We start from the raw sequence: 24,359 nt of genomic DNA, 5'->3' as shown, positions 1-24,359 counted from the left end.
ATCAACACATTTACTCATTCCTATAATAAACCTAAAATAGTTTATTCCTAAATGGACTACATTTACCAAATCCACTTAAAAGAACTCAGGATCACCCCTCCCTGCCCACACTGTTAACTTTGGATGCGCATCCTTCTAGAGCTCCTTATATACCCATAGGTGAGCACATAAATACACACGATTTCATTAAGACATCACCGCACTCTGCACATTCCTACCGTAAATATTCACATATTTCCTCCCACTAATATACACGTCATTAACCTCATTCTGTAACATCATCCAACATCTTTTTGTCCACAAAATGAGATCTATACACTATTTTCTAATGACTGCAGAGTAAGATTGTGCCGTACTTCTCTGTAATTGGACTTTGATTTTAAAGGGCAGCCATAAATAAATAAATAAATGGCATCCAGTTTTTCGCTATTTTATGCAAAGCTGGTATCAACATCTTTGTAACTAAATCTTAATTATTTCCTTAGGGTAGAAGTGGAATTACTGGTCAAAGGGTATGTATATTTTTATGTCTTTTTGGATGGCAATCTGTGCTCTGGCCGCAGTGGTGGAGGGTGCTGCCGGTTTGTCCATACGGGGCGCTTCTCCGTGGTGGCTGCACATGGGAATCATCGAGGGCACTCTTGAGAACGGTGATACCCAGGCCTGACACCTAGGTCTGGTTTCGGTGGTCCGGGGTGTGGCCAGGATTTGTAGTTTTTAAAGGCTCCCCGAGAGATTCTGATATGCAGCCAACTTGAGAGGTAGATTCACATTGTAGTATTATTTCATTATTTTAATTAGAATTTTCTTTTGCAATTATTTCAGACGTTCAGAGTTGGGAGAAGTGGCCCCAGAAATAAAAGCATCTGAGAGACGAACAGCGGTGGCCATTGCAGGTAAAGCGGGGCTTGCGCCCACCCTGCAGCTCATGTGGTGGGTTCTGGATTCCAGAACGCCTGAGGCAGGCGAGCACAGGCCTCAAACATACAGAGGCTTAAGGCTGATGTTTTTCCTTTCATGAAAAGATTCCATCGCAGGGTGTTTTAAACTTCCGTCATCTATTCCAAAGAGGATTCAGTTTCACACCGGTGATTATCCCGCAGTTTACCAGGAACATATCGTCCCAATCCGAGCACATCATATCTGCCACCCTGGGTCTGGCGTAGGGTGACTGTGTAGTTTCTGACCCGGGCACTCCTGAGTGTTTGGTTGGGACAATAGGTATAAGCTGGAGCTGTCCCGGGCAGACTGGGGCTTGTGGTCTTCCTGGCCGTGGTTCCTGTGGGTTTAGTCTCTCTCCATGGATCTGAGGGCCGGGTCTGTGGCTGCCCCTCATGACTTCAGCTTTAAGGGGTGGTGGCCACACTCCAGACATCTTTTCTCTTAGAAACTCATTTTGGATCTATCATTAATTTGGCACTTCTCAAAATAAATATGTCCTATTGGATTTAATAGGGTTCTGCAAAGATAACCCCACAAAAATAGGCAAAGAAGTTGGGATTAACCAGATTTTATTTTATTTTGTTCATTTAAACAAATATTTACTGAACACTTAACGTGCGGGCATCGTAGTAGGGCACTGTGAATGTAGTAAACAGTATTGAACAAAATGGCCCTGATCCCTCATCTCCGTGGAAGTCACGTTCTAGAAGGTAGGCCCTGGGGGGCATCAATGACCAGGTCAAATCTCGCAGCAAAATTGGGATCCAGCGGTAATTGGCCAAAGCCCTTCCGTTTCTCAGGATCTAGAACTGTGCTGTTGAGTACGGTAGCCACTAGGCACACAATGCAAACTTAAACAATATTAAAAATTGCATTGCTGAGTCACCCTGGCCGTATTTCAGGTGCTGAGGAGCCACACAGCCAAGGGGTGCTCGTTGGACGGTGCAGATGGAGACCATTTCCTTTCTCACAGGCAGTTCTGTTGGAACTAGAGTGTTGCTCTAGAGAGACTGGGAAGACAGCTGGGGTGGGCTCAGGGGAGGGAATAACCTCCCGGGGTGCCTGCTGTGACCAGGGGGTTAGTTATCAGTGGTCCTTTGTTCCATTTGGGGAAACCGAGGCTCAGAGACACTCTGGTACTTCCCCAGAGTTCCATCTTTATTATCTCTCCAGTGAAGAAGCCGCCCATAATTATTTTTTAAAAATTTCCTCCTTGAGCTATGTGACTTCCTCTTAAGCATGTTTCATTAATAAGACTGAAAGCAAACTTTTCAACTTACAGGATTAAAAAAAAAGTTGTATCGAAGCTTGATATACCTGCGAAAAAGTGCCCATTTTACCAGTGTGTAGCTTGATATATTTTCACAAGGAGGAACGGACCTATTTTGAGCAGCATCCAGACGAAGGAGCCAAACTCGTCTTTCCCCCCAGTAGCCCTCTCCCCACCTGCCTCTGCCAGGGATAACCATGCTCCCCTTTCTGAAAGCATAGATCAGTTGTGCTATGTATAGTCCTCCTACAGAGTTCATTTACCTTATCTCAGGTCTGTGGATGCTAATTACTTCAGAGCTCATTCTTTTTTTTTAAAGATTTTATTTATTTATTTGACAGAGAGAGACACAGCGAGAGAGGGAACACAGGCAGGGGGAGCGGGAGAGGGAGAAGCAGGCTTCCCACGGAGCAGGGAGCCCGATGCAGGGCTCGATCCCAGGACCCTGGGACCATGACCTGAGCCGAAGGCAGACGCTTAACGACTGAGCCACCCAGGCGCCCCAGGACCACAGTTTTTGTGTGTGTGTGTGTGTTTTAAAATTTTTATTTATTTATTTGACAGAGAGAGACACAGCGAGAGAGGGAACACAGGCAGGGGGAGCTGGAGAGGGAGAAGCAGGCTTCCCGCCGAGCAGGGAGCCCGATGCGGGGCTCGATCCCAGGACTCTGGGATCATGTCCTGAGCCGAAGGCAGACACCCAACGACTGAGCCACCCAGGTGCCCCTTTCATTGCTCATTCTTTAAAATAAATTTTAGAAAACTATTTAAAGAGGATTCTGGGAAGATGGCAGAGTGGAAAGCACCAGGAATCCGTCTCCCAGCTTGGACAGTTGCACTGGCCGGATCTTTCCATGAACTGTCCTGTACCTCTGGAGTCGGTTGGAGGTTTGCAACTTCCAGGGGAAGACTTGCAGAATAAATTTCCAGCTAACTTGGTCAGTTTCACCTGTTAGCACAGTAGCAGCTCCCTGTCTTCCATTCCCAGATGAGCGGCAGGCACCAGCCAGAGGGGGCAGAAGGAACCCTGTCCGAGTACCGGGTTCTCTGCTGTGCCAGTTACCGCTTCTGATCACAGAGGTGCAGACACAGAGGCGGGTGGCCACTGCTTTGCCATTGTCACCCTTTGCTCATTGTTGCCAGCCCCTCCCCCTCAGCTGAAGTGACTTCCAGGGGATTTCAAGGCCAGCATCCTTCCTCCCATTAACTTTTTGCTCTTTCCCCTTTGGAGAGGCAGACATGAAAGACTAGGACATTCGGGCGCCTGGGTGGCTCAGTTGGTTGAGCGACTGCCTTCGGCTCAGGTCATGATCCTGGAGTCCCTGGATCGAGTCCCGCATCGGGCTCCCTGCTCGGCAGGGAGTCTGCTTCTCCCTCTGACCCTCCTCCCTCTCATGCTCCCTGTATCTCATTCTCTCTGTCTCAAATAAATAAATAAAATCTTAAAAAAAAGAAAAAAAAAAAAAAGAAAGACTAGGACATTCAAAACAACTGCATATATGGGAAAATTAGAAAGTAATTGTGTGTTCCCAAAGAAAGTCTCAGAGAAGACCCCAGAGGACCTAAACTGTACACCTCAGTTTGATCCTGGCCACAGAGATAGCCTACAACAATCAGCAAACAAAAAACATAGCAAAAAGCAGCAAACCCTGGGAAGGGTGGGAGGAATCTGATTTCCAGAGTAACCACATTATTAGATTCAAATGTCCAGTGTGCAACAAAGAAAATCACAGGGTATACAGGAATAGGGAAGTATGACCCGTTCAAGGAAAAAAAATAATTGAACAAAACTGTCTCTGAAAAGACATGGTAGCAGATGTATTAGATGAAGACTTTAAGACAGTAAAGATGCTGAAAAATCTAAAGGAAGATGCGGAGAAAGGCAAGAAGGTGATGTGTGAACCAAACAGTGATATCAATAAAGAGCTAGAAAGCCTAAGGAACCAAAGGAATAGTACAGTAACCAGAATGAAAACTTCACTCATGGGGTTCAAAAGCAGACTGAGGAGGTGGAAGAAAGAATCGGTGAACTTAAAGACAGGACAATGGAATATATGGAGGCTGAGGACCAGAAAGAGGAAAGATGGAAGAAAAGCGAACAGAGCCTAGGACACCTATGGGATGCCATCAGTAGGTACTCGTGGGCGGCCCAGAAAGAGGAGAGAGAGAAAGAGAAAGGAGCAAGAGAAGATTTGAAGAAATAATGGCTGAGAACTTCTTAAAGAGACATGACTATAAAGTCCAAGAAGCTCAACAGACTCCAAGTAAGATGAATTTGAAGAGACCCACATGGAGACATGTTGTAATTAAACTTCCAAAAGACAAAGAATGAGTCTTGAAAGCAGCAGCGAAGCAGATCATCCGTACGTGGGGTCCTCCGAGATTGTCTCTCGATTCCTCATCAGAAACTTCAGAGGCCAGAAGACAGTGGGCAGATGTATTTAAAGTGCTAAAAGAAAGAAGAAATTGTGAGCTAAGAATCCTATATCCAGCAAATCTGTCCTTCCAAAGTGAGGGAGAAGCAAACATTCCCAGGGAATAAAAGCTGATGACCACTGCACCTGCAGGAGATGCACCAGGGAGTCCTGTGGGTAGAAAGAAAGGGCACTAGACAGGGACTTGAAGCTGTATTGAGAAGTAATGATCTCAGGAAAGGTAAATAAATACCTGGGCAGTTCTAACAGCTAATTTAGCAATGTTAATGATGGTCCGTAACTGTGCTTTCTGAGTTTTTCATGATTTAAGAGACTAATAGTTAAAGAAAAAACAAAAAATGTAGATCCAGTATCACTGTAACTTTGGTTTGTAACTCCAAACCTTGTTTTTTGTAACTTCTGAGACTTAATGCATTTGAAAGAATTATTAGTTTATGTTCTGGGGCACTCAGTGTATGAAGATGTGATTTTGTGGTATCAACACACAGAGAGAGGTGGGGATAGAATGTAAAGGGAGAGAGTTTTGTATGTAAATAGGGCATACAGAAAACAAATAGCACAATGACAGAAGTAAGTGCCTCCTTATCAGTGATTACTTTAAATGTGAAGGGATTACAGTCTCTAGTGAAAAGACAGAGATGGGCAGAATGGATAAAAACAGGACCCAATTATATGCTGTCTACATGAGACTCACTCGACATCCAAAGATACAAACAGGTTGAGAGTGTAAGGACGGAGAAGGATCCTCTGTGCGGACAGTAAGCAGTGGGTAGCAGGAGTGGCTGTGTTAATATCAGGCAGAAGAGTCCACATAAAAAAGGTTACGAGAGACAGACAAGGACATTATATATTCATAGAGGTCTCAATACAGTGAGAAGATATAATTAAACATTCACACATCCAACGACAGACCATCAAAATATTTGAAACAAAAACTGATAGAATTGAAGGGAGAAATAGACAGCTCTACAGCATCAGTTGGGAACATTAATACCCCACTCACAATAATGGATAGAACAACCAGACAGAAGACAAGAAAGGAAATAGAGGATTTAAACAACACAGTAAACCGTCCTCATCTAAGAGACACACAGAACACTTCACCCAGGCACACACATTCTTCTCAAGTGTACACTTGACGTGGACATGGGACATTACTACCGATTCTACAGAAATAAAAGGGATTATAAGAGAGTACTGTGAACAACTGTATGCCAAAAAATTGCTTAGCCTGGATGAAAAGGACAAATTCCTAGGAACACAAAATCTACCAAGACTGAATCACAAAGAAATGAGCAATCTGAATAAACCTGTACATAGTTAGGAGATTGAATTTGTAATGAAAAGTCTCCAGACAAGGAAGAACCCTGGTCCTGAAGGCTTCACTGGTGAATTCGACAAATATTTCAAGAACTACTTCTCAAACTTTTTCAAACAACTGAAGGGAGGGAAAACTTCCTACCTCATTCTTGGGGCCAGCACAACCCTGATAACCAAAGTCAGACAAAGAAAAGGAAACTATAGACCAGTATCCTTTAGGATCATTGATGTAAAAATCCTCAGTGGTGTCAACAAAATGAAGGGGAAAATGATGATCTCAGTCGACATAGAAAAAGCATTTGACAAAATTCCCTACCGTTTCTTGATAAGAACGCTCTACAAAGTAGGAGTAGGTGGAAACCACCTCCACATGATAAAAACCATACATGGACAACCCACAGCAAACGTCATACTCAGTGGTGCGAGACTGAGCTTCTCCTCTAAGATCAGGAACAAGACTGGGAGGCTCACGTCACTGCTCGCATCCAGCCTCGCACTGGAAGTCCCAGCCAGAGCAGCTGGGGGAGAAGAAGAAATAAAAGGCATCGAAACTGGAAAGGAGGAGGTAAAATGATCTGTTTGCAGATGATGTCATCTTGTGTGTAGAAAATCCTAAAGATTTCACAAAAAACTGTTAGAACTAATAAATAAATTCAGCCAAGCAGGAGGATACAAAGCCAACACCGAAAAATCAGTTACATTTCTATACATGAGTAGTGAGCACATGGAAGAGGAAATCACAAAACCTTTCCATTTACAGTAGCATTGAAAAGAATAAGATACTTAAGAATTAACCAAGGAGGTGAAAGAATTATGCAATAAAACTACAAAAGATTGCTGCGGAAATTAAAGAAGACATAAATAAATGGAAACACATCCCATGTCCATGGATGGGAAGGCTTTAATATCATTAAAATGTATCACCCAAAGTGATGTGCAGGTTGATTGCGGTCCCTATCAAAAAGCCAATGACATTTTGCAGAAAAGGAAAAACCCATCCTCATATGGAATCTTAAGGGCCAGTTAATAGCCAAGACAGTCTTGAGGAAGAACAGAACTACTACAGAGCTACAACAGTCAAGACAGTGTGGTCCTGGCATCAAGACACACATCTAGACCAGAGAAATAGCCCAGAAATAAACCCTCCTGTGTGTGGTCAGGTGATTTTTGTCAAGGGTGCCAAGAACATTCACTGGGTACAAGACAATCTTTTCAACACATGGTGTTGGGAAAGCTGGACATTCACATGCGAAATAATGAAGTCAGACCCTTACCCAACACTGTATACAAAAGTTAGCTCAAAACGGATCAGTGTCATCCTCAATTCAAGACCTAAAACAATAAAACGCTTCGAAGAAAACATGGGGCAAAAGCTTCACGCATTTGGGTGTGGCAGCGATTTCCTGGAGGTGACACCGCAGAGAAAGTCGACAAGAACAAAATGAGACCAATGGGACCACGTGAAAAGTTTAACATTTTGGGCCTCGGAGGACACTCTCCATGGGACATAAAGGGCAGCCGCAGAATGGGAGACAGTATTTACAAACCATGCGTCTGACAAGGGATTAATATCCAGAATATCTGGAGAGCTCCTAAAACTCCACAACCAAACCAATGCGATTTACAAATGGGCAAAGGACTTGAGCGGACACTTCTCCAAAGAAAGTGTATGAATGGGTGGTGAGCACTTGCAAAGCTGCTCAGCATCACTGGCCACTAGGGACATGCAAACATGAACCACAGTCCCACCAGCGCTCAGCCCCGCCGCACGGCCACTGTCACACAGAGAGAGACCGAGAGCAAGTGCTGGTGAGGACGCTTCTGCCACGTCCCTGCCTGAAAGCCTGCTGCCTTCTCCGCTGCCCACCGGTGCCGACCCGGGCTCCCAGCCGTCTCCGCCCGTGGACCACTAGGCTCTCTTGCCCCTCGGTGGCACCTGCAGGTCAAGAGGCGGGCCCTCTGGCCACGGTGGGCCTCCTTGCTGTCATCTGTAATCTGTCCAGTCCAATCAGAGCCGTGTCCCATCCCTAACAAAGCGAGGCCCCAGCCTCTGTGGGTCTGAGGTTTACTCCTTGATCCCTGCTCACAGCTGCTCTGAGTCACCTCCAGCCCATTCCGCACTTCTCTCTGTGTCTTGTCCCCTCCTTTAACTGCTGTATTTTCTCGGAGGGCATTTTGAATTCCTTGGAAAAATTCTTCTGATGTCTTTTATCCACTTTGGATAAAATAATCTTTTGATTGCTCAACGCTGCGGTTTGACATGTGTGAATCATTTCTCATGATTTCCTGTTTCTCTTCCCTGCTCTTCATGTCTGTCTCCAGAGACACCGTCAAAAAAGACTGAAACGTCACGTTTATCTACCTAACTATACGGAAATCATGAGGGGAGTTAATCTGAAAATATCAGAATCTTTTTTCAATTCATAAGCTTTAAAAAACGTAATTTTAATTTTGGATTAGATGATAGTCTTACTTGGATCAGAGCACAGAACAATAAAAAAGTGCACAATGGGGCAGCTGGGTGGCTAGGTCAGTTGAGCGTCCAACTCTTGATTTTGGCTCAGGTCATGATCTCAGGGTCCTGGGATCGAGCCCCGCGTCGGACTCCATGCTCAGCACAGAGCCTTGCTTGTCGCTCTCCCTCTGCTCCTCCCCTGCTCTCTCTCTCTGTGTCCCTCAAATAAATAAATAAGTAATCTTTAAAAAAAATAAAAATGATGTTTGTAGAAGGTAATCTTGAAGTTGAGCCAAGGAATTTACAATTGACTTATGTTTTAAATAGTTTCTAAAATCAAAGATTAATCTATATAAATTTCATGAACTTATTTGTATTTTAGTCTCAGAAACTTCAGCAAATTCTTACAAGAATATATCCTAGAGCAAATCACTATCTTGTATGTAGCTACCACTACTCTGTGTCATATTTGGGGTTGGAGAACAGAAATTTACATAGGAAGAACTGAAGCCAATCCCAGCACTAAAAATAAACACGAGACTTTTGGTAGAAAGGTCCGAACTTACTGACGGAAGTCAACATATGTGTGCTTTCTTCCAGATTTGGAATGGAGAGACATGGACCCAGATGACTGTGAGTTTGGTTGTGGCGGTGGAGACAGCAGGGTTGGGATCGGCCTGGGGACGGGCGCATCAAGTGGGGCATGACTGGGATTTTATATTGTGAGCAGTTAGAAGTTACTGTCTTAGAAGAAGGAGGTTCCCAGTTTAGCCTAACTTGTGTTGATCTAAGGCGCCGATTTGACTGACACCTCATTTTCCTTTGCTTTTGTAGATGGTACAAATGAGGCCCAGGACAGTGACTTCCCAGCAGGTACGCATTTTCCCCGCTCCGGCTCCCTGTCCCATCGCAGGAGGACCCGGCTGTGTGAGAGCCCCTCTTGCCCCTGGCCCTGGATGGCGACCGAGACGGAGACTAGCAGGGGCAAGCGCAGGACTCTTATTTTTGACGAGTTCCCAAAGTAATTCTAAAAGCTCAGGCGGGTTTGGGAAGCCATCCTGCCGCGGGCCCCACACCGGGTGGGGGTGCACGGGAGGTTTCTTGCTCTTGCTTTTCCCCAGCGCATTTCACTGCCTGCTGCTTAAAGGACGAAACCAGTTGTTCATGTCTGGGTAAGAGAATCCACACCCCTGTTCATTCAGGCAACACCCAGAAACCTGAGCCGCAGTGTGAAGGGTTTCTGCCCCCTGTGTCCCCCTGCAGTTCTTTTGTTTCTGCAGTAAGTTCCACAGCCCTGTGCCCAGCGGAATGGGCTACCTGCAGGGCCCTCGGGGGAGGAGACACCTGTCCCCCAGGGCTGGGTCCCGCTGGGGGGCTGTCCCCGACTGCTCTCTGGTTTATGTGAACACGCAGCTTCATGATGGAGGAGATCCTGGAACTCAGTAGGATTTGCATTGTTCATGTAGTTCACACTGAAATCATACTAATTATATGCAGTAGGACAATTGGTGACACCTCACGGCCAAGGACAGGGATAGTGGGCAAAACCTAGTGCTCGTAAGAATTCATATTGCATTGGACGATGGTGGAAGGCCTGAACAAGGGCAGGCTTCTGATCATCGCTACCAAATATGTTGCCAGGGTAACACTGAAAACCATGTGATTGGCTTCAGATTTGCAAAAATGGTTGTGTAGCTATGATTTCTGTGACTGGATTTAGTAACAACTTCCTGTTTCCTTTAAAAATCCTCCCCGTTTATTTGTAAAAAAGAGGAGAACGTTACCTAGAAAGTCCGAGTGACTCGGGGATTGTGTCCCCTGTGGGAAATTCCTGCTGTGCCCAGGATGTGGGGACAGGCCACGGGGTCACGTGGAGGGGCGGGTGGCCCACGTGCAGGTGCACGGCTGTGCACGCTACACGGTTACGGTGGGTCCAGCATAGCTGGGTCCCATGGGTTTCAAGAGAAACCAGGCGTGGACCTTTTCACGGCATCTCCCAATCCTTAAACGTGGCCCCTGGGTGTCCTCTTCTCTCCCCTTTCTAACGTCGCGTGTGTCTGGCTGTGTTTGCCCCTGTTGGTCTCAGGCAGGAGCAGGGCGCGCACACCCTGCTTTCTGAAGGAGGAGAGGCCGTCTCCCTCCCCACCTCCCGCTGGGGCCCCTGACTCGCAGGGTGAGCACTGACGTCTTCTTTCCCCCCCCATAGCGGAGAGGAGCAGGCTGCAGGAAATGCTGTCTCTTTTGGGGCTGGAGACCTACCAGGCCCAGAAGCTCAGCCTCCAGGACTCCCTGCAGATCAGCAGTGACAGCATGAAGAACTGGGCCCCTCAAGCTCCCAAGGATTTGCCCTGGAATTTCCTCAGGAAGCTGCAGGCCCTCAACGCGGAAGCCAGGAACACCACCATGGTGCTGGACGCGGCCCCGGACGCCAGGCCCGCGGAGAAGGAGAGCCAGATGGAAGAGGAGATCATCTACTGGGACGCGGCCGACGACATCTCCGCGGACATCTATTCCTTCTCTGAGCTGCCAACGCCCGACACGCCCGTGAACCCCTTGGACCTCCTCTGTGCCCTTCTGCTGACCTCGGACGGTTTCCTACAACAAGAAATCGTGCGGAAAATGTCCCTCTGCCAGTTTGCACTCCCCCTCGTCCTGCCCGACTCGGAGAACCGCCACCACACGTTCCTGCTATGGGCCCTGAGGGGCGTCATGCGGACGTGGTGGGCACAGCCCCCACGGGGGGTGGGCAGCCTCCGAGAAGACAGCGCGGTGCTGTCACGGGCGCCCGCCTTCGCCTTCGTGCGCATGGAGGTCAGCAGCAACTCCAAGTCCCAGCTCCTCAACGCCGTGCTCAGCCCAGGCCACAGGCCGCGGGACTGCTTCTGGCACCGCGATCTGAACGTGGGCGCCAACCCTCGGGAGATCGCAGACGGGCTGGTGGAAGCCTCCTGGTTTCTTCCCAGTGGCAGGGAGGACCTGGACATTTTCCCCGAGCCCGTGGCCTTTCTGAACCTGAGAGGTGACATCGGGTCTCACTGGCTGCAGTTTAAGCTGTTGACCGAAGTGTCGTCCGCCGTGTTCATTTTGACTGACAACATCAGCAAGAAGGAGTACAAGCTGTTGTACTCCATGAAGGGGTCGGCCACGAAATACTACTTCATCTTGAGCCCGTACCGCGGGAAGCGGAACACGAACCTGCGGTTCCTCAACAGGCTCATCCCGGTGCTGAAGATGGACCACTCGCACGTCCTGGTGAAGGTCAGCAGCACCGACAGCGCGGGCTTCGTGCGCAGGGTCCGCTCCATCGTGGCTCACGTGGCCCGGTCCCCCTGCAGGAGGCTGTCTCTGGAGGAAATGGCCCACGCGGCGCGTAAGCTGGGGCTGCGGGTGGACGAGGACTGCGAGGAGTGTCAGCAGGCCAAGGACCGGATGGAGCGCATCACCAGGAAAATCAAAGACTCGGATGCCTACCGCAGGGACGAGCTGAGGCTGCAGGGGGACCCGTGGAGGAAGGTGGCCCAGGTGGAGAAGGAGCTGTGCCAGGCCCAGTGGGCCGGGGACCCTCTGGACAAGGGCAGGGCCGAGCTGAGGCACAGGCTGCTGGAACTGCGGGCACAGCAGAACGGCCACGAGCCCGCCGGGGGGGTGCAGGAGTTCATCACGGGCATCAGCGGCCCCTCCCTGGGCGAGAAGCAGTACTTCCTGAGGTGGATGGAGTGGGGGCTGGCCCGGGTGGCCCAGCCGAGGCCGAGACAGCCCCCGGAGACCACTCTCACGCTGAGACCGAAACACTGTGGGGTCGTGGACTTCAGCGAGCTGCTCCGGCCAGAGCCCCTGGGGGTGGAGCACTTCCTGCGGGAGATGGGACAGTTTTATGAGGCAGAGAGCTGCCTCGTGGAGGCAGGGAAGCTGCCGGCCGGCCAGAGGCGCTTTGCCCACTTCCCAGGCTTGGCCTTGGAGCTGCTGCTGAAGGGGCTTCCCTTGGAGCTGATTGATGGGAGCACGCTAAGCACCCCCCTGCGCTGGGTCACGGGGCTCCTCAAGGAGCTGCACGTGCGCCTGGAGCGGAGGTCGAGACTGGTGGTCCTGTCGGCGCTGGGCGTGCCGGGCACAGGCAAGTCCACGCTTCTCAACACCATGTTTGGGCTGCGCTTTGCCACAGGGCGGGGATGTGGGCCTCGAGGGGCCTTCATGCAGCTCGTCACGGTGGCCGAGAGCTTCAGCCAGGACCTGGGCTGTGACCACATCCTGGTGATAGACTCTGGGGGCCTCATAGGCGGGGCCCTGGCCTCGGCCGGGGAGAGGTTCGAGCTGGAGGCCTCCCTGGCCACGTTGCTCATGGGGCTGAGCAACGTCACCGTGGTCAGCTTAGCCGAGACCAGGGACATACCACCGGCCATTCTGCACGCGTTCCTGAGGTTGGAAAAAACGGGGCACATGCCCAACTATCAGTTTGTGTACCAGAACGTTCATGACGCGTGTGCCCCCGGCCCCAGGCCGAGAGAGAGGAGGCTGCTCCTGGATCCGCCCGGTGACGTGAGCAGAGCCGTTGCGCAAATGGAGAAACAGGGCGGCGGCATCCGGACGCTGGCGGACCTGGCCTTTTGTGACCCCGAGAAGCAGCATATCTGGCACATCCCTGGCCTGTGGCACGGGGTGCCTCCCATGGCCGCGGTGAGCTTGGGGTACAGCGAGGCCATTTTTGAGTTAAAGAGATGCCTGTTGGAAAACATCAGGAATGGCCTGTCCAACCAGAACAAAAACATCCAGCAGCTCATTGAGCTGGTCAGAAGGCTCTGAGTGTCTAGAGGGTGGCCTGTTCCAGGGGCGGTGTCCTCCCGGGGCCGAGCCCGGCACCTGAGCGGGGCTGGCGGCTGACTGGTGTGAGAAGGGAGAAAGCGAAAGCCAGGGGGCCTGGGGTTTCCTGCCCAGTGCTGAGAAAGGAGGTGACCGCGCAGACCAGGTCGGAGATGCTCTCAGGAGTAGAGTGGCCCTGGGGGGCGGCGCGGGGACTCAGCAGTGATTCACTCTGTGTCGGGGCTCCCTCTCTGGGCCCCCCGAGCGCAGCCAGGACGCTGCCCCGAGGACGCGGGGGGGCAGGTCTCCGGCGACCCCGTCCTGCCGGTTTGACTGCCCCATCCCCCGCACGGCCGTCTGTTTACACCTCCACCACCCTCAGCCCAGCGCATCCCTCCTGCCCTGCTCCCCTGTCTGCCCCGCCCCAGACTGTGACCTCCTTGAAGGGAGGGTTGTGTGTGACCTGACTCTGTCCCCCGGGGCCTGGCTCAGGGCCTGGCGCACTGTAGACACTTAATAAATGTTTGTTAAAAGGATGGAATGAATGAATGTGCAAATGACGGTGACAGGCAGGTTCCTCTCTGCCTTGATTTTCCTGTTTCCTCAAAGAGGATCAGTGTCTGAGGACTGAAGGTCAGGAATGGCGGACGCCCAAGAGAAGCGTCTCACAAATGCCCCACTGTCCCCCGTCTTTAAGCAGAGCTCTGCCCTGCAGGCTGTTCCTGGGAGCGGGACTCGGTGTCTTCGCAGTCATGCGGGGCATGACCGTGGCCATCCCATTGCCACCAGAAGGGAGGCCTAGAGCAGTGAAGCCCCCGCCCACACAGCTCGGTGGGGTGGGGGCTGATGGGCAGGCTCTGGCCCACGGCTCATCCCCAGACCCCCACAGCTGCCAGGCCAACCCCAGCCGGACCCTGGCGTGCCCTGCATCTCACTTCAGGCCTGTGGGGCCAGGCTCCCTCCCTGACGGCATCTGTGGCCACTGGCCACGTGTGAGCTCCCCTGCTGTGGATGCTGTGACAGAATCCTGGCCTGCTCTGGTCCTCCACTGCGGCCGGGGGCACCCTGGGGTCCCTGGAACCCAACCCCAGCTCTTTGAGCTCTGGGAACCTGCTGCTTAGGCCTTGGGGGCTCCTTCCCTCTGTATGTTGTGACTTTGGGGAAACCGGGCCTCCCTCCCCGCCCCGTGGTGACTAGAAGCCCCTCGGTGTTCCTTGTCCCCCTCTTGCCGGACTCGGCAAGGCAGTCTTCTGGATGGGAACCCTTTCTTGAACCGCAAGCCCCTGGGCCCCTTTCCTGGAGCCCCAGGCCGCTACAGCTGAGGTGCCCCTGATATTCAGCGTTGCTCCTGCATCCTGGGAGCCTGGCTCTGGATGCACAAGATGGGGGCTGAAAGCAGTACTGGGACTCAGAAAACCTGACCTCTGGCTGATAAATTGAGGAAAACCTTTTCCCTTCTGAGACGTAGAAAGAATGTCTAACCCTCAGGCACTAGAAACGCATCTCTTCGGGATCCTTAAATAACACAAATCTTAAGATGTTGGTTCACCTGGAAATACCAAAGCCTCTCCTTCCTTCCTTCCCGCAGCACCGTGGGGCTACCCGGTTGCTTCTCCAGCCCTGTAGGAATATCAGCCGGGATACCCATGGGTCCAGAGCTCAGGGAAAGCTCCCTTCGAATTGTTGAATATCAATTCCCTTACAAACTGATTCGAGCTCTTCTTGAATCTGAACCAGGGAAGTTATCCCTAGTGTCTCTGACAATCGCCCAGAGATAAGGTTTAATCATTGAATTCCAGAAAATTAGGTGCGTGCTTTTTTTTTTTTTTTTTTCCCCCTGGGGAAAGAGTTTGACAGACTTTCAAAAGGATGCAGGATCCAAAATAGATTAACTGCTTAGTAATCGGGAAAATCACCGTATGTGAAATTGCATCCAACAGTTGCTGAAAGCGTTTAAACTTTCGCAAACAGACCAGTCTAAAGACTGGGTGTAACAGAATCTGAGCAGGAGGGTGCCCTGGGCAGGACCCCGGTGGTGGTGGTGGGACTCGCCGTCTAACCGAGCCCCGAGCTGTCTGGGCAATGTGAGACCAGCGCCCCTCGGGAGCAGGGACTGGAGACATAGCGCTGGAGCCTCGGAGAGCGTCAGACACGGCGTTCCCCTCGTCCTGTTTTGAGCGATGTTAGGTCCCACCAGGGCTTCTCCTCCAGACCCTGAAGTCAGCTGCTCTTGCAATTCCAACTTCCAGAAACCTGGGTTTTGCCTGGGGCCAGACCCTGGAGCTCCAAACGCTAAGCATGAGTTTGTCCTGCCCGGTCCTGGGGTCCCCACAGCCTGAGGGGCCCTGCCTCGGGCCTGAAGACATCAGGGGCCCTGGGGCCCTGGCGCTACTGGGCCCTCGTGCCCATGGGGCCGAGCTTAGTGAGGCAGAGAGCCACCCAGAGACCGAAGGTGGACATGCTACTCCCTGGGACCCAGGTACTTTGGTGGGCATGAACCCTGTCAGTGATGGAGTAAATGTGCCCGGGAGTCTGAGCCCAGGTACAAGAGAGCCTGCCCCTGTCCCGGGACAGCAGAAGTTGTTCTCGGCCGGTGGGACACCCGGCCTGGACATTGCTTCCTGCTAATGATGTCGCCCTTGAGCAAAGTCACTCAACTTCCCTGCGCCTTGCCCCGCCCCCATGCGCACATGCTCAGTGGTGCGTGCACCAGCTGGGTGCACCGGTCTGCACACGCAAGAGGCTCAAGCAAGCAAGACTGCCTTCTGCGTCAGTCTCAGACATTTCAGCATGCCAAACAGCATTCATCTTGTAATCAGTGCTATCTTAAAATTAATTGGCAGCCCTTTCTCTTAACGGTACACAAAGCAATGTCTTCTAATCAATGTTATCTTAGATTTATTTATTTAAGTTTTTTTTTTTTAATTTATTTGAGAGAGAGAGCACGAGCAGGGTGAGGGGCAGAGGGAGAGGCGGACTTCCCGCTGAGCAGGGAGCCCGATGCGGGGCTCGATCTCGGGCTTCCGGGACCATGACCTGAGCCGAAGGCAGACGCTTCAGCGACTGAGCCACTCAGGTGCCCCTTATCTTAGATTTACTGACACACGGGGAGGCTGGTGTTGAGAATTCTGTACCAATGTCAGCCTGATAGGGCTGCTCTCCCCAGCTCCTCAGATGTAATTCGCCCAATTTAAAAGAAAAAACAAGCAAAAAACTTTTTTTTCTGAGTCAGAAATTAAAAAAATGATTTTGGCTATAAACTTACCCTGAGTTCCTAAGACTTCAGCCAAATTACATCAGAGTGCGGCTTTACGGGCCCGGATGAGCCAGGACCACAGAAGCGAGCCAGCTGATGTCGATCCTGGTTTTGCCGACCTCCGCCCCTCACCCCACAGCACCCACCCTGCGGAGGTGGTTTCACTCCTGCTGTTGTCCGCCCGGGGCTCCAACTCGTCCCTGGTGCTGGCCGACTCCGGCAGTCACCTGTCTCAGGACGGCCTCCGGTGGCAGCCCCACCTCTAGTCCACCCTCTGAAGGTGTCGTGTCCTTGTCTGTGTCCTACCTCCTTTTACTTGTCAGCTTTTACGCCCTCCCCTTCCGGGCTTCCTGTGGAAGGCAGAGCCTTGTGCCCATTTTTATGTCCAGATCTAGCATGGCGTGTGAGAACCAGGAGCTCCAGTGGCCTGCACGCAGGAGGCCCAGCCCTCTGTTCATCCTCTCCACGCCCTGGATAGCTCCGCTATCAGCGGACTGGGCCTCTTCCCTCAGTGCCCCTATGTAGAAGCATCATTGACCCACTGAACTTCCCCCTTCTTCCTGTGCCTCAGCAGAGGGAGAGCGGGGGGGGGGGGGGGGGGGGGGAATTGGCCCCCCTCTGGCTACCTGTGCAAAAACAAGAGGACAGACAATTCAAAACTCAGTTTTAACTGGACTTCATTGGTGGTTTGGCTTTGTTCCCAGAATAGAGCTGAGAGCCTTTGGGATTCTTCTTTGGTGAATGGTTGGTCATTAGGAGAAAATGAATTACCAGGAGTACGAAGTACCAGATTTAGCAGAGGTTTACAAAATGCAAAACGTCAGCAGTCCTGAGTTAGGGTAAGTCCGCACGAATAGGGGTGTTTTGGCTAACCCTGCATCCAACAGGAAGGCAGATGCCTCCGGCCAAGGCATCCCTCCCTGAGGCTAGATTCTGGTGACTTCCAAGGAAAGAAGACCACGTTCCAGGCTGGACTGCTTTCCGCAAGTTCAGCTGGGCCCACAGTCTCTGTCTCACCCACTGTCGTCCTGCAGCCTGGCCAGCACCGCATTCTCTGGGACAGGTGCGCCCTTGAGCTGTGCCAGAACCCACTGGACCGACTCCGAGAAGTCCAGACGAGTCAGCGGACCCCCTCCTCTGCCTTGTGGCCCACGAGCGGCAGGACTGGACTAAGGCCAGGCCTCTCAGAGGGAGACCTGCCCCAGTCTTGCAGGACCAGTGGTAGAAAAGAGGTGTGAGGAGCAGCCAACAGCCCTCTCCCTGAGAAGGATCTCTACAAATGAGGTTCTGGGAGTCTCCCACATAAACTTGGAGTTTAGGACACTAGTTCTAACCCTGGCTGCACATCGGCATCCTCTAAGCAGCACTGAAAACGCATGGGTGTGGCCCCCTCCGTTCCGTCAGTCCCGTACTTGTGGTGGGGGGCCCAGTGGACTCCAGACGAGCAGCCGTGAAAGCATAAAGGTGACCCTAGCTCTTCCTGGTTACCATGGAGAGCAAAGAGGCTCACCTCAGCGAAGAAACAGGTGTGCATCCTCGTCTTCCCAGGGTTCTGGTGTGGGAACCCAGGGGGGCCCTTCAGGTGGGTCTCTTGTTCCTAAATGTGGTTGCTCTATTTCCAAGAAGTCCTCCAGAGCCAAGTCCTGAGCTTTCTGCACCCACCTCCAGAAACCCAGGCCATTCCCCCATCGCACATGGTTCTGAATGCTCACCCCGTGACGCAGGGGGACCCCGGATAAGGAACATACTTTGGAACAAGGAGCTTGCTACCACTTGCTAGTTCTGTGACCCCCGGTGACTCTCTGAGCCTCCATTTTCTGTTCTGCAAAACTACTGCCTCCTTTATAGGGCTGACGGGAGAAGCAAAATACATCAAAACATTAACAGGGGCGCCTGGGGGGCTCAGTCGGTGAAGGGTCTGCCTTGGGCTCAGGTCACGATCTCAGAGTCCTGGATCAAGTCCGGCGTCGGGCTCCCTGCTCAGTGGGGAGTCTGCTTCTCCCTCGGCCTCTCCCTCTGTGCCCCCCCCCCGCCCCCAGCTTGTGCTCTCTCTCTCTCTGACAAAATAAATAAATAAAATAAGGAAACCACTAACAAATGGAAATGACAGAAAAATAAATCATCCCCTTAAACTGTTTCCACTGGCAATTTAAAACGATGTAATGATCCACACTAATGTTTAAGAAAAATTGTTTTCAGTTATTTTAATCACGCAAACACACCCCCAGCCCCACCCCCAGCAAGGCACCAGCTGGAACCCTTTTTGTAACAAGGTGTGGCAGAAAGATAATGAAAAGGTAGGTGAGCAGGATGTTAGCAACTTGAAGGACGTAGGGTTGTTTGGATTTCCCGGGAGACACCTCAGGCCTAAGGGAGAGTGACTGGAATGAAGACAAACACAAATCTGCTGGCGTAATTGCCTGATGCCTTGAGGGTAGAATGAGCCACCGAAGCCTCTGCTCGGTGCCTCCCGCGGCCTCCAACAGAAGTCAGGAGTCCCTTTTGCTGGAACACCAGCCTCTTCCTTCCTCTGGTGAGGGTGGTGGTCCTGTGAGTTCTCATGAATTCCCAATAGTCTGTTCATCTCCCCAAGAGGAGGTGCATGTCAGGCATGACAGGCGGGGCTTTTGTTTTTTTTTTTTGTTTAACTCTACACCAAACGTGGGACTCAACCTACGACCCTGAGATCAAGAGTGGCATGCTCCACTGGCTGAGCCAGCCAGGCGCCCCTGGCTTTATTCTTTTTTAAAGACACATTTATTAGCTGCTCACTCTGCTAGGCATTTTACAATGTAATAGTCACAACAACTGTCTTCGTTCCCATTTTACAGACGAGAGAAACTGAAGCCCAGGAAGGTCCAGTCACGTGCCAGGAAGCTGTAATTCATATACCAGCTCCCATATTCCTCACCACTTTGGGCAGATTTAGAAAACTTATCACATTATGAAATTATCAAACTTTAGGGAAACTTTAAAAAGAAAAAATACTATCAGATTGAAAGGGTCCTTTGGGAAAAGTCAAGAGTTCTTACATTTGGAAAGTATTGTGATCTCATTCTCCTTCTGCCCCCTTATCCAATATGCAGAACAGTTGGAGGCCGTAGTTCAAACATTTGGAAGTAAAATGTTCTTAGTGTTAGGAATATGTCCCATGGCATGAAAGATGCTGTCCCTTTACTAAGGTTTTTTTGAGGACCTAGCTTCCAGTGGTCAGAGGAATCTTGACCATTGAGAATACAGTGGCCTGAAGCCAGGATGCATGTCTTGGTCTCTCTCTGCCCCTCCCCTGTGTGACTTTGGGCAACTCACCATCCCCCCCCACCCAATTCCCCTCCACATAGATGATAATCCAGTCCTCCCTACCAGGGCAAGCGCAGACTTTGCAAGCAGCATTAGGGTAAATGATGTATGTCAAAACCAGCTCAACGTTGGCAGTTCCATATCATTCAGCCGAACATATCCAGTATCAGCTATTTATCCTAACAGCTCTACGAGCTAGTACTGCTAATAAAACCCATCTTATAGATTATGGAGCTGAGGCTCAACTGTCCAAAGATTGTCACACCTGGGTCCGACTCCAAAGTCCATGCTTTTTCCATTTCTGTGATGAGTTGTGAAGTAAGATACCCAGTATTGGTATTTTCTGACAATAATTACTGGATATCAATTACCGCGACAATGCTCGGTTTGAGTATGAATTTCCTTACCATTCAGCCCTTTCTCTGTTACTTAAAATTTCCTTCCTCAACGCCCAGACACTACGGTATGGTCCCATGGGAAACTACATATTTCTCTGCATAAGTCATCCTCGAAGAACTGGGTGAAATTTTAACCAACACGAATTTCTTCTTTGGGGATAAAAGCCAGGTTTGTTTGTTTTCTTTCCTTTTTAAAGACTTATTTGGAGGCAGAACTCAGCAGGCTGATTTCTAGAAGGTGGCGACCCGCTCCGCTCGCAGCCGAGCCCCGAGGGCTCCGGGCGGGGCGCAGGGGGCCCAGCAGACACCACGCTGACCCGGAGGCCCTGTCTCTGCCGCTCCGAGCTCCCAGAGGGCGAGACCTCACCTCTGCACCATCTGCGTTCCGGACCTGAACCACCACACACACCCCAACCGTGGCAGGCGGAGAGGTGCACGGCTAGGCGTCGCTGGGCTGCTGGGCGGCGGGAAGGACCCGCTCCCCGCACCGCGGGGCCGGGCACAGAACCTCTCCCAACCACGGAGCCGCCAGACCCTCACCGGCAGACATGCCCCGCCCCGACTGATACCCCGCCCACCGCGGGCCCGCCCCGACCGAGACCCCGCCCACCTCGGCCACGCCCGACAGACAGGCCGCGCCCCGACCGAGACTCCTCCCACCACGGGCCCTCCCCGACCGTGACTCCTCCCATTGTGGCCCCGCCCTGGCCGAGACTCCGCCCACTTCGGCACGCTCCGACAGACAGGCCCCGCCCGCTCGCGACGCTACCCCGACAGAGAGGCTCCGCCCTGGCCGGGAGGCCCCGCCCCCCCGGCCCCGCCCCCCGCAAGCGCCTAGCACACCCGCGCAGGTTCCGATTTGGTCTCGTCCGCCGTCGCGGCCTGCCGGGGGTTGACCTTTGCCCTGAGGTCGCCCCGCCTCGTCTCCCCTCGCGGCGCCGTAGTACGTCAGGCGCGCTGCGCTGGGTCCAAGATGGCGGCGCCCGTGTGCTGCCGGGGGCTCGGGCTCCGAGTGAGTGGGCGACGCTGGAGGGGTTCCCGGGTCTGTGGTGGGGGCCGTAGTCTCCGTCTCACATCCCCCTCTTCTCACAGGTGCTCTCCTGGAGCCGAGAGCTGCCGTTCTCCTGGCGCGCTCTTCATACGTCCGCGGTCTGCGCCAAGGTGAGCGCGGCTGTGCCCAGGGGGTCCGGGGGTCCTGGGGTCGGGGGTCCTGGGTCCGGGGGGCCAGGGACACGGGGGCGGAGGGTCCGGGGAGCGGAGAACGGAGGGGCGGGGGACCCGAGGGCCCGGGGCGGAGGGGCCGGGGGCGCGGGGGTGGGGCACCGCAGCTTGGGTCGGTGGGTGCGTAGAGTCACGGCCCCTCTCTGCTCCTAGAACCGGGCAGCCCGAGTCAGAGTGGGCAAGGGGGACAAGCCGGTGACGTACGAGGAGGCGCACGCACCGCACTACATCGCCCACCGCAAGGGCTGGCTGTCGCTGCACACAGGTGAGGGGCCGCGGTGCTGGGCGGGGGGGGGGGCCCGCGGATGAAGTTCTCGGCCGTGGCTGTCACGCAGGCACCAGACAAACACGTGCGGAGGCTGGACTCAAGTCCTCCTCATTCAGAGGTCTTCGTTCTCAGATTTCGTTCTCCCGAGTCGCTGTGGGACGCGGGCAGAGCCGGCACCGCGCCCACACCTTCCCTGCCGGGGGCGCTGCCGTCTTCATACCGCTCATGCTGTAAACAAGTGTTCTCCTCGAGATCCATTAGCGCCCCATGTTTAGTTTTGCGCTTTTTGGGGGTGACTTCGCTGCCTTAAAATAGCCCTGATGCTGAAGTGTGAAGCCCAAGAAGGGTGTGATACACTGGGGGAAAAATATGCATGTTAGGTAAGCTTTCTTCATGCACGAGTTATGATGCTGTTAGCAGAGTTCAGTGTTAATGGGTCATGTGTACGAAACAAGGGGTCTTTAAGCAGAAACACACACGAAGCAGGGTTATATACTGATGTGTCTTAACCAAGGGCATGCAGAAACCAAACCCCTTATATCCCCTAGGAGCAAGGAAGGGTTCAGTGTTCCCTAACTCATTGCTCTTGAGTTTATAGAACTTTATACTTTACTCATACTTTTATATTAATTATGAACATAATTACTGGGAACTAAGGAGAATCAGCTGTGTTTTGTTCAGTATGAGGCTTCTCAACTTGGGTGTTTTGAGATCCATCTGTCTAGAGAACTTAAAATACAGATTCCTGTCCCCCCGCCCTTTTCAGGTTCTGGTTCTAAGGGCGGGGGCTGGGTGTGGAAGTCTGGGGCTGGGTGTTGAGACTCTTTTTTTTTTTTTTTTAAGACTTTTATTTATTTGAGAGAGAAGAGAAAGAGAGCATGAGAGGGGGGAGGGTCGGAGGGAGAAGCAGACTCCCCGCTGAGCAGGGAGCCCTATGCGGACCCGATCCCAGGACTCTTAAGATCATGACCTGAGCTGAAAGCAGTCACTTAACCAACTGAGCCACCCAGACGCCCGGGTGTGGAGACTCTTCAGGCCTACTGTACAAGGTGTAGGAGTTTCAGGATCTGGGAACCTGGGGCTGGGTTTGGAGGTCTGGGGATGGATGTGGAGACTCTTCACGCATACTGTTGGAGGTGTAGGAGTTTTAGGATTTACACTGAGAATCCACTGATAGAGGCCATGGCCCTGGCTGGTGAGAGAGCTCATGTCCCCAGTCTCAGAAGTAGCTGGTGGCCTCATCTCTCTGGGCCAAGGGATGGCCAGTGCTTCTATAAATGTCCAGAAAGAGTGGGAAAGGTCTAGACAGGAAAGGATCATCTGAGTTTTGTGCCCTGCTAAGGTCTCAATCTTCCCTTTTGCAAAACCAGGATAACTGATAATACCTACATCACAGGATTTCTTTGCGAATGTAATGAAATAATACTTTGAACTTCAAAGTGTTGTTATTTTTATTCCACTTGTAGAAGAAGAGAGAAGAAGCCAGGGTGGGGGTGGAATTGAGTGCCCAGTGCTCTTGGATGTTACCTCTGGAGTTTCTGCTGAGTCTTCGAGGTGCCCTTCTCCTTTCAGGTAACCTGGATGGGGAGGATCATGCTGCAGAGCGAACAGTGGAGGATGTTTTCCTCCGAAAGTTCATGCTGGGCACCTTCCCAGGGTGTCTGGCCGACCAACTCATCCTAAAGCGCCGGGCTAACCAGCTGGAGATCTGTGCCCTGGTCCTGAGGCAGCTGCCTGCACACAAGTTCTACTTCCTGGTGGGCTACAGTGAGACTCTGCTGTCCCACTTTTATAAATGTCCCGTCCGTCTGCACCTCCAGACTGTGCCCTCCAAGGTCGTGTATAAGTACATCTAAGACAGTCACCTTTTCTGCATCAGGCTCTAGCCTGCGAAGGACAGAACCGTGTGGGAAAGGAGTGAAGTAGAAATGGGGAAATACATCCCCTCACTGTCTCGAGGATTCCTTTTCAAAGCTGCTGTTGAATAAATAGACCTTCCGTGTTGTCTTGCCTCTTGGTTTGTCTTTCCTCCTTAGAGAAGAGAACTAGGGTAGGGTTTCTTCGAGGATGCTCCAAGGCTCCCCAAAAGGCTGCCAGTTGCTTGAGGCTTGGGTAATAGCTACAGTGCAATGAGTCTCTTGTCACTTTACCAGGAACTTTACCTGGAGTTCTTTGTTGTCTCTCAAAGTGGAAAAATCCATTTTTGGTCATTATAAAGTAACACTAATTTTTTAAAATTTTAAACAGTGTGGACATGTGTCAAGTCAACCATGAACGTTTCTTGTAATTCTTCCACAGAGAGAACAACTGTGAACAGTTTTATTTCCAGATGTACTTTTTCCCTCCAGAAATACCTTAATGGATACTTGTTGCTTATTAAATAAGCTTTCAATTGAGCATCTACTCTATGCCACAGATTCTGCTGAGTGCTTGGAATCCATCAATGGACAAAACCTTCTGTTCCAAGATCCCTGCCTTCATGACACTTGTATCCCCGTGGAGGTCGGCAGGGAGGGTTAGGCAGCACTGAGGACTCCTAAGCAGGTGAGCTCAGTGCAGGAGAGCGTTTCAGGTGGTGGCATCTGCAAAAGCTGCACGTGGTGCTGGGCGGTGGGCAGAGATTGCTGACCAACTTCACTGCGACACTGATCTTGACCCTCACCTTGACCATGACCCTGTTACACTTAACCCTGAACC

General features: G+C 51.8%; 2 protein-coding genes across 3 annotated transcripts; both read left to right on the top strand.

The window, feature by feature from the left end:
* The first annotated feature begins 414 nt into the window (after positions 1 to 414).
* LOC110592612 (upregulator of cell proliferation) lies at positions 415 to 13,747 on the top strand. Of its 2 annotated transcripts, none has more exons than XM_021703684.1 (5): positions 415 to 512; positions 826 to 896; positions 9,023 to 9,055; positions 9,257 to 9,295; positions 10,629 to 13,747. In XM_021703684.1, exons 3-5 carry the CDS (start codon positions 9,040 to 9,042, stop codon positions 13,220 to 13,222), a joined length of 2,649 nt encoding a protein of 882 aa, XP_021559359.1. In that variant the 5' UTR covers positions 415 to 512; positions 826 to 896; positions 9,023 to 9,039; the 3' UTR covers positions 13,223 to 13,747. The 2 variants fall into 2 exon arrangements, with proteins under 2 accessions (XP_021559359.1, XP_044776125.1); XM_044920190.1 differs by having other exon boundaries at positions 491 to 512; positions 9,023 to 9,073.
* A 7,347-nt stretch (positions 13,748 to 21,094) lies between these two features.
* MRPS24 (mitochondrial ribosomal protein S24) lies at positions 21,095 to 23,666 on the top strand. The gene is made up of 4 exons (XM_044920191.1): positions 21,095 to 21,185; positions 21,266 to 21,334; positions 21,548 to 21,659; positions 23,235 to 23,666. Exons 1-4 carry the CDS (start codon positions 21,147 to 21,149, stop codon positions 23,516 to 23,518), a joined length of 504 nt encoding a protein of 167 aa, XP_044776126.1. The 5' UTR covers positions 21,095 to 21,146; the 3' UTR covers positions 23,519 to 23,666.
* The last annotated feature ends 693 nt before the right edge of the window (positions 23,667 to 24,359 follow it).

The sequence above is a fragment of the Neomonachus schauinslandi genome, chromosome 12 (genome assembly GCF_002201575.2).
Source record: "Neomonachus schauinslandi chromosome 12, ASM220157v2, whole genome shotgun sequence".
NCBI classification, from domain to species: domain Eukaryota; kingdom Metazoa; phylum Chordata; class Mammalia; order Carnivora; family Phocidae; genus Neomonachus; species Neomonachus schauinslandi.
This window is presented reverse-complemented; position numbering and strand designations above follow the sequence as displayed.